Source organism: Anticarsia gemmatalis, chromosome 17, assembly GCF_050436995.1.
Source record: "Anticarsia gemmatalis isolate Benzon Research Colony breed Stoneville strain chromosome 17, ilAntGemm2 primary, whole genome shotgun sequence".
NCBI classification, from domain to species: domain Eukaryota; kingdom Metazoa; phylum Arthropoda; class Insecta; order Lepidoptera; family Erebidae; genus Anticarsia; species Anticarsia gemmatalis.
In genome coordinates this window covers 9,014,440-9,028,302 of record NC_134761.1, presented here as the reverse complement: position 1 = coordinate 9,028,302, position 13,863 = coordinate 9,014,440, and the positions used below count along the sequence as shown (strand labels likewise).

The following is a 13,863-nucleotide window of genomic DNA, read 5'->3' as shown; positions in this document are numbered from 1 at the left end:
TGAAGTGGGTTCGCGCCCACTCTTTTACTTTGCGGAATATTCTTGGATAAATTTCGAAATAAATAGAGGCACTGATATACTGTATTTTGTGTGTGTTTTTTATGACATTCGAGGTTCTACCAATCCACGTGGGTTTGATTCCGATACGGAATAAATACTTGTTGAAACCATTAATAATTATTCTGGAGCCTCTCTTTGTAAAGTTATATTAATAGATTTATATGGACAGAAGGTAATGATAATATCTAATACGCAGGTTGTGGCATTCTACCACGGGCTGAACAGCAGCTACAAGCCTGTTGCAGGGAAAGCGATTCACTGGCCGGGAGGACGTCGTGGTCCGCCACCCGATACACCAAGATGTGGTTTCCTAGGAAATGATCCTATGTGCCAGGGAGGTAAGGACATAGATGCATTACACAATCGTCAAAAAATTGTACGTTTTCAGGTATGTTTCATATTTTTGAATTGTTGTTTCGAACTTAAATTGAAAATGTCGACTAAGTCATATTGCTAGTAATATTTTGTGTTAATACAAACTAAATACTTCAAGTCCCTTCTAAAGGAATTTGACTGACAGAAGGACAGATTTACTTCAAAGCGATCTTTTACACGTGTGGTTAGAATTTATCAAAGGGTAACACTGGTAAGACATGAGTACGTCTAAGTTTATAAAGCTCCTTTCAAAATATTTACAAATATTGTGGTTTTTTCAAAAGTAATACGGAATTCTAATTTTCTTTTTGTTGTCTGTAGACTTAGTATATTGCCGCCAGGTGTTGTTCAAGTGCCATTAACTAGGGTCGGGTGCTTCCTGTGCAAGTAGTAATAACCTTAATTGAGCCGCGTAGCAAAACATCTACGCCGTAGAACTGCTACGAACGTCTACGAGTTGTGTTATTTTGTTTGAACAAACAACTGTAAGATATTATTTGTTACTTAAACAAATAATATCTTGTTATCTATTGTTACTCTTTTAGTAAAAAATACAAAATTAGACTAAGTTTTCTTTAGAAACTTCATTAATTAGACAAAACATTTATGATTATCATCGTAAATGTCATAATTGTACTTTTGCTTCATCGATACAAAATTAAATGAATGAAACCATAAATGAAAAGTAGAAGCATAAAAGCTCTCAATATGCACTCAATTGAGTTTAATACTCAATAAAAAATCTCACAAATCAATGTTTTTAACCTTATTTCAACAGCTGTGCTATTATCGGAGCGACTGCTTCCTCGTGTTCTCTTTTTCATTAAACGATTTAAGTGCTTTTATCGGTAAAATGCACTTACAAAAAATATCCGTATTTTTTTGAACGGAAGGAATATCTTTTGTTCACATTTCAAAAATAGGGAAGGGAATTTCTTATAAATATTGGTACTAGAGGTCTGTGAACTTTATTGTTGTGTTTGCTTCGGTGCTTTAGTGCTGTTGTTGTTACAACAGCAGTGAATAAGCCGAATTTCGGCAATAAACTAATTTGGTACATCGTATCACTATCAAGTTGTAGGTGATTATTATATAATATATAAAGGTTTAAGGTACAATATTTAAGGAACCAACTGAACCACTGTAAGATACATGTTTGAAAAAAAAACCGATACTTATGTCCACGCAAAATTTCATGAAAATCGTTTCAGCAATGCAGTTTTGAAGCATGACAGATATATGTACAATAATAATATTCCTTAATATACAATATTCCTCAGCTATGGTAGTATTGAATTGACGCGTGAAATTTTTTAGGAATTGGGTAAGTAAAATAGTGCCAAGTGTTGATTTTAAACCATTTGTTGCACGCTGCTAACAGAGGCGCAGACAGTAATAATCTATTGTTTCATCGGACTGGCGATATTCCTTATATTCGCGGTCACGGCCGCTTGCGTTGCGTACAAGTAAGTATAATTACTCGTCTTGTAAGTGTGTGCAGTGACGTCACATGTAGTTTATTCGAACAAATTAAAAGACCACGGGGGAATACGGGAAAACTTTGTTGACGATAGTTAAATTTGTCACCATGCACTTGTTGCATTAGCTAATTTGATTTTTTTAATAAAATAAAAATAAATAAGTGCGAGTCGGAATCACGCACTTATTTATTCCTAGATTCCTATTATAGAGTTCCGTACTAAAAAATACGAAAAAAACACGTTTATTGTATGGGGACCCTTAATTTATTATTATTTTTAGTATTTGTTGTTATAGCGACAACGGAAATACATCATTTGTGATTTTCAGCTTTCTAGCACGGTTTATGTGATACAGCCTCGAGACAGACAGACAGACAGCGGAGGCTTAGTAATAAATAGGGTTCCGTTTTTTACATTTTAGGTATGGAATCCTAAAAAAAGCTTCTAAAGAAAGTCTGTGCCATTTTGTTAATTGTTTACACGTGGAATTTTCATTTAGTTGTATAATTACGTTGAGTGCCTACGTGTCTTTATTTACTGTTAAGTAAGAAGAAATGTCCATCCTCAATTAGCGACGATTGGTTCATGTGAAACCGTGTATTTAACGTTTGTACGACGAATACGTTTGCTTAAATTATGTTCGTTTCAGTTAATGAAGGCTTTACTGTGTTTTTATTTTGTTGCCTTATTTCGACTGTATTAAAAAAAACTGAAAATCGCAAAGAATAGTATCATAAAGAATTTTATATTCTGTGACTAATTAAAAGATTTTTAATAATACAAATAATTGTACAATATTTTAAAACAAACAGGCAAGCCCGCATGGATGCGGAACTAAACAACACATCATGGCGAGTGAGGCCAGAAGAAGTCCTGGTGGAGGTTGGCACCGGGTTGGGAGCCAGCCCAGCGCTGCACAGCATCAACGAAGTTTTGAAGGTACGTAACAGGCTTCGTACACCCCTTGAAGCAACCTTCCTCGCTTAAGATTTCTTAAAATAGTTTCTAAAGGAATGATAAAATTAAACCGAATAGCGAAATTACATTAAAATAGCCCAAAACTAAATTATTTTATGAAGACGACCGTGTAAAGACAATATTATGAGCTCTATAAATAAACTTTCAATGATAATTTTAGTTGGAAAACTAGTTTCCCCCGGGAGCGAATCGAAACTTTCGTTCAATGAACTCACGCTTACTCAAACTTAAAACGAAATCAAATAAAGTATTTTCAATACACAAGTAATAATGAGATACTATTTTTATTAGGCTTTGAAATCGAAACGTAGTCGATCAATTGAAATTTTATGTTTCTCAAACTGTTTGATTAAGATTGTAAATGTGATTTCTTCATTTTGTTGTAATTTAAGAAATATTTAACCTTTGAAATGTCATGACTTTGTCACGGGTGAATCGGTTTAACAATTTACTGAGATCACCGTCCGTAGGCCGAGTGAAGGTAATTAGGTATACCTTAGAGAGTTTACGCTTAACGCAACGGTAAACGATGGAGAAATTATTCGGATTACAGAAAAATATGGTAGAAAATACCTGTGCAACCAAATGGGTACGTTATTAATACTATGTACGAGTGTTCTTTAGTTGTTATAATACTAATAACAGTAAAATAAATTGGAGAAACTTATTGTTATTGAACCTGTGCATAAAGTTTAAAACTTATTGCTAATATTTAGTACTTTGAATAACATTCGGCAGACTTAGAATTACTGCTTATGATAACTGGCTTGTAGAGATACTAGTTTATGAGATATTTTATTTTGCTATAAGTTACACGAGGCATCTGATAGATTCCAATGTACTTGTACTCCTAGAATTTGTTTTCATCTGACTCCCCCTTATTAGCATTTAATCAAAAAATAAACTCGCCTACAACCATTACGTACGTGATGTCGCGAACAGGTTTTAATTGAAAGGTACGTCAACATACACAACATATCTAAGTAATTGAAGGCTTTTATCGTTCCGAACAAACAATACCTTTTAATGAATTTAATTATCAGCTTTCGTTAGCGACAAATTGAACGAAATACGGATAAAAGAGTCGCCTAATAAAAATAGGAGAGCTTTTTGTTCACCTGTTTTGACGTGGCTTCAGTAAATCAAAAGCAAATAACCATTGTGTTTAATTTCACGTTAATTTTCGCTTATTTTTAGACCATTTTCCGTTTTTCTTTGTAAATCTAATTGAATTTTGACTTGTTACTGTGGGCTTTGAGCGTTTGATCAACGAATTAGTAACAATTGGCGAATAATAGAAAGTTTTTATGGCTTTATTTATTTTTGTAAATTCCCAGTATGGGAAGATATTTTTAACTAACGGCGAGCAAAATTATTGCTCTTACTTGATACATTCGAAATTTTTTTGTTGTGTTTTTATTACTATCTGTGTTTTTTACATGCATTGCGTCTTGTATGCCAGATATATGAAAATTCAGTTTCTATTAAACTGTAAAAGAAACGGCATTCATGTATGATCAGCACGAATAATATAATAATACCTTGTCACCAGTTATCCCTGGGCTGGAGCACCCGCGGCAGTACCGGAGCTGCCTCAAACTTGGGCACTCCCTCGCTGACGCTGACGTCGTTCACCGTCGGCTTGTACAAGGGCAACCGAGTAGCTGTTAAAAAGATACACAGGAAGAAACTCGATCTGAATAAGAAATTGCTTTGGGAGATTAAACAGGTAACACCATTTTTTATCGTAATTTTCGCGTGATGATTAGGCCTACAGCAAGGGAGATTGAGTGTGATGCTGTAAATCTGATAGTTTAAAAAATTACGAGTTGGTACTAAGATGTTTTTTGCCAAACAAGTCCAATATTTTTTTTGGAAATCAGGGCATCGTTAGTATTTTGAATTTTCTCATTTTAAATCTATAGAAGAGCGCAAGTGGTCGTATTTTTTTTTTGTTTAGCTTTATTGTAAATTTCGCACACAACCCTCTTAATAAAATCATTAAAAAATATTTAATAGTGACATTATTTCGCAATGTTGAAACAATTTTTTCTGGGCTCTTGTACTAAATTGTCTCGTGTGATGTATCCTTGACACTGGGACATAGTGTGACGTCGAAACAAATGAGATGTCACAAAACTGCCACTCAGTCCTCGATAGTGGGAAACAAAAGTGACAGCTCAGAAACCAAATCAATGAGCTCGGATATTGTCTCGCGCTCCCCTGTGAGCCTTGACACAGATCAAGGGAATATGAACTGTAGAAAAGACTTTTTATAATAACCATAGTCTAGGCATTAAAGCTTACAGCTAACAATGATTTAAACTGCATCTGTTCATTCTCCTAAATCGATGACTTTAGCACTTTGTTTAGTGGTAATACATAATAATATATCCCTCAAGGAGGTTTGCGGTGACATAATAGCTATATATTAGCATGGTATGATTGGATTTGGGGATTGAAACTAGTGTTTGTATAAAACTCCGGAATTTCTAATATTCTTCGTAAAACGTAAACAAAGACAGCATACATACGATAAATCTACCTTTTGTAGTGTTAATTTGGTTGGCACAGAGCCTTGTCATATACATAAATCTCATCTCGTGTCGCAATTTTCACATTTTCCTTTGAATACCGGAATTGGATAGCGGATTGCACTATCCGTATACAAATGCAAAAGGATTCGGTGTGAGGGACGTAATTCAATATCTCTTGAATTGTTTTGCTATGAGGAAATGTAGAAGTATCAAAATTGGAAGATAACATGCTGATGCGTAAATATTAAAGACACAATGATTTTAACGATACAAATTTGTGAGGTCTTGAAGTAAAAATCCCAGTTAGCTAGGCTAGCAAAAACATAATTACAAAATATGGATAGAATTATATTTACTGACTTTAATGTGGGACTCATTTTAGAAAATATACAAGTCGACAATATTCTGTGTTTTATAAAATGTATTTTTTTAGGGTTTCGTACCCAAAGAGTAAAAACAGGATCCTATTACCTACTGAGTTTTTTTTCAGATACTTGAATTGATGTCTACTTTATAATTATTTCTTCAACAGGCTCGCAACGTATCGCACGAGAACACGGCGCGGTTCATCGGCGCGTGCGTCGACTGTCCGCTAGTATTCGTGCTCACAGAGTACTGTCCTAAAGGTTCCTTGAAGGATGTCCTCGCTAATGACGAGCTGCAGCTAGACTGGAATTTCAGGACCTCTCTCGTACATGACATAGTACAGGTAAGAATTTTAACTTTGAAAATTCAACTTCCGCAACTTTGTCTACGTGAATATTTTCCGGAATACAAAGTATCCTGTTTGCGATGTTAATTTAGGTTGTACGCTCTGAGTACCGCGTATCATCAAAATCTGTTCAGTCGTTTCGATGTGAATAAGTAACAAACATCCATCCAAACTGCTGCGTTTACGGTATTAATGCTCTTATGTCTTTGACGGCCCCTGAACAACACAATGAAGTGGATTTTAAAAAGGGATAACAAACAAATTGTTTTTATGAATTAATTTTAAGTTACATAAGCCAATTAATTTCAATTAAATTCAAGTAATTTAACTAGAGGTGAATGAACTGCAAAGAAAATAGAAACGAAAAGAAAATAAAACAAGCGAATACGTAATTCTAATGGTAGTGGTATAAATACGCACTTGGTAAATATTTCTCCATTTCTAGGAGTGTGATTATCTCTTTCGTTAAATACAAATTACCTTCACATTAATGTTTAGTGAGAGAATGATTGCTGGAATAAACAGATTTATTAGGAGTTCAACACCGCGAAACAGCTGAGCTTTTACATACTTTATTGCGTTCATCAAAGCATTCGCGAAAGATAAATAGTTCAGCAACTTTACTTGAAGTTAAGTTTAGATAGGTATAAGTAATGCTGAAACTTTAATCAAACAGTAAGTCAATACTTACGCGTATTGCACCTTAATCACAGAGTTTAATAATTTAGTATCAACAAAAAGAAAACTAAATTACTCTTTTACAATATCGTCTAACGAATCTGAACGCAAGGGTGAAATATTACCAAATTACGTCGTACAACTAATTCAATACGAGTGAAAAAGTTTCCAGTTACGATTTAGCAGAAAAATAAATATACGAAGAAGTTTTAATAAAATTCGCTACATTTAATATTCGTTTTGAGAATCTCTGATAGGTTTGTGGAGTTGAAGATATTATGTTACTGTGTTAAAACCATCAATTGCTGAATTTCGAACGTGAAATTGTTGTATTTTTTGTATAACTATTCAGACAAGTTATTTTGGCTTTGCTTTTTTAATACTTTATTAATCTTGTATCAGAATAAGAGGCAACGTACCCAAAAAAATTATAGCGTTTACCTATAGATTTAGGTTTACAACAGTTTTACCAATGAACTGGCGTCAAAAGTTTATTATGCAAATTACTCATTATTTTCAGAACGTTTCTCTGACTTAAACTTTAAAATACTTTTCCAGATTGTTTTGGTTTATTTATCTTTATAAAAATTCAACTGTTTGAAGCGTAACATTAAGTTCAAGGGCAGATGTGCAGACAGCCGTGAATGGGCCGCGTCAGTCTGATATAATGTTTGTTACTAAGGGTTTACTGTTTCTCTACACTATTCTATTTTATAGACCTAAATGGAACGGAATTTGGAAGTGTTGAATTTTTTGTTACGTGTATTTTAAGATAAATGGATTGAAGCTTGTTTACAGAGTAGGCGTATAGTTAAAAGAGCCCTGGAAACGTTTACACGTGCATCGACTTTTAAGCAAAAGCTACTCAGAAAAATATTTATAAAGCTAAGATTTTTTTAAACGCTGATAACAAAACATAATCATTTTATAAAAAAAATATTTACTAATGGTTGGAAACAAAAACAGTAAATACCAACGAAAGTTTCATTTTCTGCTATAATCTTGTTAATGTTAAGCCTTCTTTGTGGATAGAAATACCTGGAATTTTGTAAAGCCTTCTTAACGTTTAAAGAAGAGGCTCGGAACAAAAAATACATAACAGCTATTAAGGTGTATTGTTTTGTAGGCCCTTCGTGCATTATCTTAAATATTTAATGTTATACATCGTACAGTGGAGATTTTAAGGGCGATTTTACTGAATATGTTGTTGTCTTATCGATGTAAAGTAGGTCAAACGATTCTTTTAAAAGTGAATTGGGTTCATAACACGTCCGGAATTTGACAATATTTAATGATAAAGAGAAATTGCGAATCTATAATTAAGAAAAAAATGGGTTCTTCGTGTCAAGCCATTATGGGATGTCAATTAAGATTTAAATCGCATATTAGCGACCTTCTTCATATTTCAAAAATCACCATTAACCCTGTACAACGTTTCATACTCAATTAAACAGATCTGTTAAATTGTTCTTCGTTGTTCAGGGTATGTGTTACCTCCATGGCGGGCTGGGTGCGCACGGCAAGCTGCGCTCTTCGAACTGCCTCATCGATGGACGCTTCGTGCTCAAGATCTCCGACTACGGGCTGAACACGCTCTGCACGCCTACCGACTTGATAAAGGACGACACTTATTACTACAGTAATTACTATTGTTACGTTTTCTCATTGTTATTTCGGCCATTTGTCAAATTCGGGATGATTTAAGATTTGCTTGGTCATTTCGTTACGGTCAGTAGTGTTGGACAATTTAGAGAAGATATTATCCTAGCAAGATATTTATACTAATATAAATTTACCCTTTTAAATAATTATTCGTCTGATTAATGTTCCTTGCTGAAATATAACTCGGAATGAACAAATAATGTATGTATACTGATGGATTTGTATCAACAGTCTTGGCAATAATTAATTAGAAATTTTGATCGGTCCCGCAAGCGTATTTTGTTATTCGTACTTCCCGATTTCAGGATATGGACAAATGTAAATGTAACGAAACAGAAACGTGTAAGTCCATATAGGACAACAGGAAAAACTATGACAACAATGCAAGTTCGACATGGATTTTAACCTTTGAGTAGCAACCGTGTGATCAGATGAAAATTAACAGCATGTCATATTTCAAATTGAGACACTGATAAGGGTCTTATCAATTAAACGATACAATAGACTCGCATTTGACGCAGTGTACAAGTAAATGTATCTAACTATAACATATTTGATAGGTTGTACCACCCGTCATTTCTCATCTTGTAGTTGTATATAATTTTGCTATCCTCTCGAGCGCCCCAACGTCAAAATTCAAATATACCGTTAAGCGTCCAGGCCAAAAATGGCGCGCGAAATTGAATTGGCGGTTGGCGTTTAAGCGCCGATTCCGTCATATTTTAATACTAACACCCTAGTCATACCTTATATATTTGAAATCTACATAAAATTTGCTATAGATTAAAAAAATAAACCACAAATAATATTTGATAGTGGTAGTACAATAGTCGGTTTAATCTGAATATTTTGTGCTTTAGGCATGTGTTTGAAGAAAGTCTAAAAAATATTTTTAGGCAAAAAAAATTATATGACGAAAGGTCTTATCGTGTAGTTAATGAATAATGACATTAAAATCCAACTGTAAAATTTACTCAAATCTTTAAAATTAGTTAAAAAAAGGATTTACAATATTGGTCATAAAGGAACATGTCGTTGGGTCAGATGTTGTTTAAGGTGCTCTCTGGCCTATATCAACCACTTATTCAAGTGTGTGCATTAGATCGTCGTCTCGTTTCATCAGCTTCAATGTCAAATATGTTTGAAAGGGATAAACATAGTTTTAGCATTTCGTTTTTACGTTTTTTAAATGTAAGATCGTTTTGCCGTACAGCGGTGGCGGGGCGCTTGACGGGGGTAGAACATTGAACCGTGACACGGTGGCCGGGCGCTTGAGAGGCTATATAGAGTTACTCTGTGATAATATCACTACAATTTTGATATCTAATACTATAGTGGAATTAACACAAACTTTCAATTTTCATCATGTTGAACTGTAGCGCAATTCGCTACAGTCAGTACTGTCGAGTATCGAGAGTTTGACATTTAAAATGTACTGCCAAAATAGTTCCTACGGAGCCCGCTAGAGGCGCTGATCCGATTTTCGTGCAACATTTGTCGATAGCCAGCCGCTTGTCGGCAGTCGATATTAGTAGAGAATTGAGCTACAGATTAATTCATTTGATTCTTGACCTTTCAGTGAAATTATTGGTGCAAGTGGCACTTGGCCGTTGTCTCAAGCTGGCTGAATGAATTACGTGTTTTTTTTTCTGACTTTATTTTGATCATATATTTATATTTGTTGTTTATCTCTTTAGAACTGCTATGGACAGCTCCGGAGCTAGTTGCTGGTAGCATCTATCCCGGCGCGGCGGCTTCTTTAAAGGGCGATGTATACAGTTTCGGTATTATCCTTGAAGAGATCGTGCTCAGGGCTGGACCATTCCATCATTACACTAATAATATGTCTAATAAAGGTTAGTATGGGTTTTTACTTACTTTAGTACCGGTGTTAATACGTTATACTTTAAACTTATATATATTTTTATAAAAAAATAACTATGTCTTAAGCGCAAGTTCTGATTGCATCTTAATAGGTATGTTTGAGCTTTTAGAGAAATATTTGAGTTCCTGTTTGAATATACAGACAGGGTGGCTAATCGTTTAAAATGCCTATTTTATCCACTTAGCATCATCCTATAACTGTTCGATGCTGAGCACAAGCCTCTCCTAGAGCGTGCCACATTACTCTCTAGAAATAATCATATTTAAAGAGGAGATATAGGCTATTTGATAATGCGGCAAAAGCTACGAGAGTTACAGAGTTATTATCATATACGTAAGCGAAGTTGCAGGTCACATCAATTAAATACAAAGTTTCTGCACTAACTAGTTAAATAATTCACAAGAAATAACAAACTAAACTTTAAAAAAACATGCCGAATGTTCTAAAGTTCAGATCAAGTAATAAAAGTTGAACAAGAGGTTATTTGGGGTAAACTCGTTTAAAGATTCAACTTGCTTGTTTAGACTGGTTTAAACTAACTAGAATCGCATTTAAACTTGGCTCCTTTTCGTTTGCAACTTTCAACTTAGATAAACATGGTTACTAAATGTCCACCGTTCTGCTACGTTTTATTGTTGGTTTGTTTGTAGTTTATAGTTTAATCGATATCAAATATTTACGTAATATACGTTTTTTTTAAGAATGTTTGATTAGATTGCTACGGCAATTCTGTCTGTCTTCTCTGAAGAAAAGTCAGTGAATGAATAATATCTCGCCGAAAGTTTCACTGTTGCTGAGTTTAGTTCGCGGTCAAAGTCACGAACTTATGTTAAACATTAAGGCTTTTGCACTCCGATAAAATTAAATTCAGCATCATAATTTTAAGCTTTCGCAATGCTTGTTTAATATATAATAGGATACGGGAATTAAAACGAACACGCATTTTACCTGCCGCCGAGTGCAACCTGCGCCGAAACATTAGGCATTTCAAGGTAAAATGCGTGTTCATGTTAATTCGCGTATTCCTTTATAAAGCCAGCATATAAAGGGTAATGCGTCGAAACTGGCCATTCAAATAGCCAGCTCATCTATTTTTGTTTCTTCACTAAATAATTTCTCCTTGAACCTTTAACTCCGCGAAAAAGACATGATTAATCTTCATTCCTCAGAGATAGTTGGCCGTGTATGTGCCCGAGAGTCGCCCCCTTTTCGTCCCGCGGTAGGGGTGAGTGAGGTAAATGCTGCGGGGGGAGGGGGCGGTGGGGCTGCAGTAGAACTGCTGGAGCTGGCTGCGAGGTGCTGGGCCGAAGGACCTGACGATAGACCCAGCTTCGATGCCATCAATGTAAATTATATCAAGTAAGTTCGCCAGTGTGAATAATAGTTTTAGTGCATATTCTATTATGCTAACATTGTGATGAGAAAAGTAAAAAGTCGTTAATCCAACCGTTCTTCGTGCGTGTATTGGTAGAAATATGTAGGTACGTCTAGTGTTCATCAGAAATGCATGCTCTTGAAAAAAACCATGGTCAGTTCAACTACCTCACATAACTATCCAATTGTTAGGCAACCGTGCCAAAAGTTGGTCGATATCACTTACCGTTTAGCGACGCGAGTGCATTTGTAAAATTAAAATGCTCTGGAACTAAGAGGGAATCGTGGTTTTCTGCGACAGTAATACTTTGATTATGACGTTGAGGTAACACAATTGTGAAGCTTGTTTTTTATACATAGTGGTTCTTATATCTACAGACATACGTGTATCACAGGCTCGCTGTTAAAAGGGCCGCTTAGTCTTCTTTCCGCATCGCATTTATTGTGAACAATTTTGTTCTGATTTATTTTTCTCTCCAAAGGTTTTCTGAAAAGATCGCTTTTAGAGTTCCTATTGTGCATTTACTTTAAGAATTTATTCTGTTTGCACAATAAAGAACATTTATCTTATTATTCCGTTAAAGTAATGTGAATATGACGGAAGTGTATTTTAAATGATATAAATAGCATCGTTATATGGAAAAATATTAACACAACATAAACAAGGGTATTTATTCATTATTTTTCTTCTGTAAGCAAAAAAATAACAAAGTGTTATGTTGTATCGCGATAAGTCAAATTATTATCTCCTCTACAGTATTTTTTCTGCAATGAAAGTAAAATATGTTTTAGGATTTACACATAAAAGTAATATTTTATGTCTGTCGTAGACATTTCCGTAATTTCGCGTTGATAAAGGATAAACTCAATTTATTATTTTACTGTATTGTTTGGACAAAATATATTATTGTTTACCTTACAACCCTGTACTAATTCAATTAATGTTTATTATCTGACAGTGTAGAACAAATCCCTTCCGGGATATCCCGCGGGCATAAACGCTTTGTATCACTGATTTTGAAAGCTATATAAAAAGTAATACAACGTAATAAAACACAATGTTTAATTTCACACAATTTATAAAGAGATTCCTTCAGCATACGTATTTTCATTAATATAGAACTATTGTAAACGATAGCCAACATCTCTTTAATCATATCTTAACATATAAATCGAACATTTTAAAGTGTAAAGCTCCTTGGAAGCAGGGACGCTTGCATTATCAATATCCTTGATATAGCGATCCGAAGTCGACACCAATAAATATTGCTAACATTTACTAGCGTGCCCTTCGACTAGTTGTTCAAGGTACTATAGTTTATTCATCGTGTAGGGGCTACTGCGACAATCTGATGGATGATCTTCTTCGGCGCATGGAACAGTACGCGAACAACTTAGAATCTTTGGTTGAGGAGAAAACTGAACAACTTTCTATGGAAAAGAGAAGATCTGAGGAGTTGCTGTATCAAGTGTTGCCAAGGTAAACCTTTAATTCTTTGTAATGCTTTATTTTACGTTATCTGCTCAAAAAATTCTGAATGAGGCAGAATTTAAGTCCCTCGGTTATTAATTAAATAACAGAAATGTCTATTGGTTTATGGGTTAACCTTTTTATCATTCTTATTGTTCTAAATAAAATTTTAGTCTCCTCGGTTAGAAGATGCAAACCATGCATGTGATATGTTAACAAAAAAAACTGCAATCAAAAAATTTAATATCTACACTTTTGACTCTGCAAAGTGCACGCAACAAAACACCTGTTTATCAAGTTATAATAACATTTTCGGTTACCCTTAGGCCAGTAGCACAACAGTTGATGGCAGGAGAAGTGGTCCAGCCGGAGAGCTGCGAGTGTGTGACGGTGTACTTCAGCGACATCGTGGGCTTCACGGAGCTGTGTGCTGCCTCCACGCCCATGCAGGTGGTGGACCTACTCAACGATCTGTACAGCACATTCGACAGGATTATTGGCTTCTATGATGTGTATAAGGTAAGGATTAACTGTGTGTGTAACATTAAAGTGATCATATACTATCTTTTTATACATTACATTAATGACACGATATAGTTCACCATCAATTATTTATAGCTTAGCACTAATAGTTTATGATTTGCACAGAC

General features: G+C 34.7%; 1 protein-coding gene across 1 annotated transcript in view; it reads left to right on the top strand.

Moving 5' to 3' along the window:
* LOC142980200 (atrial natriuretic peptide receptor 1) overlaps positions 1-13,863 on the top strand; it is a 53,093-nt gene that overhangs the window by 36,345 nt on the left and 2,885 nt on the right. The window contains 10 exon segments of the mRNA XM_076125535.1: positions 257-398; positions 1,817-1,901; positions 2,729-2,866; positions 4,476-4,623; positions 5,964-6,140; positions 8,304-8,460; positions 10,181-10,339; positions 11,538-11,739; positions 13,076-13,222; positions 13,540-13,732. Coding sequence (XP_075981650.1) covers positions 257-398; positions 1,817-1,901; positions 2,729-2,866; positions 4,476-4,623; positions 5,964-6,140; positions 8,304-8,460; positions 10,181-10,339; positions 11,538-11,739; positions 13,076-13,222; positions 13,540-13,732 — 1,548 coding nt within the window.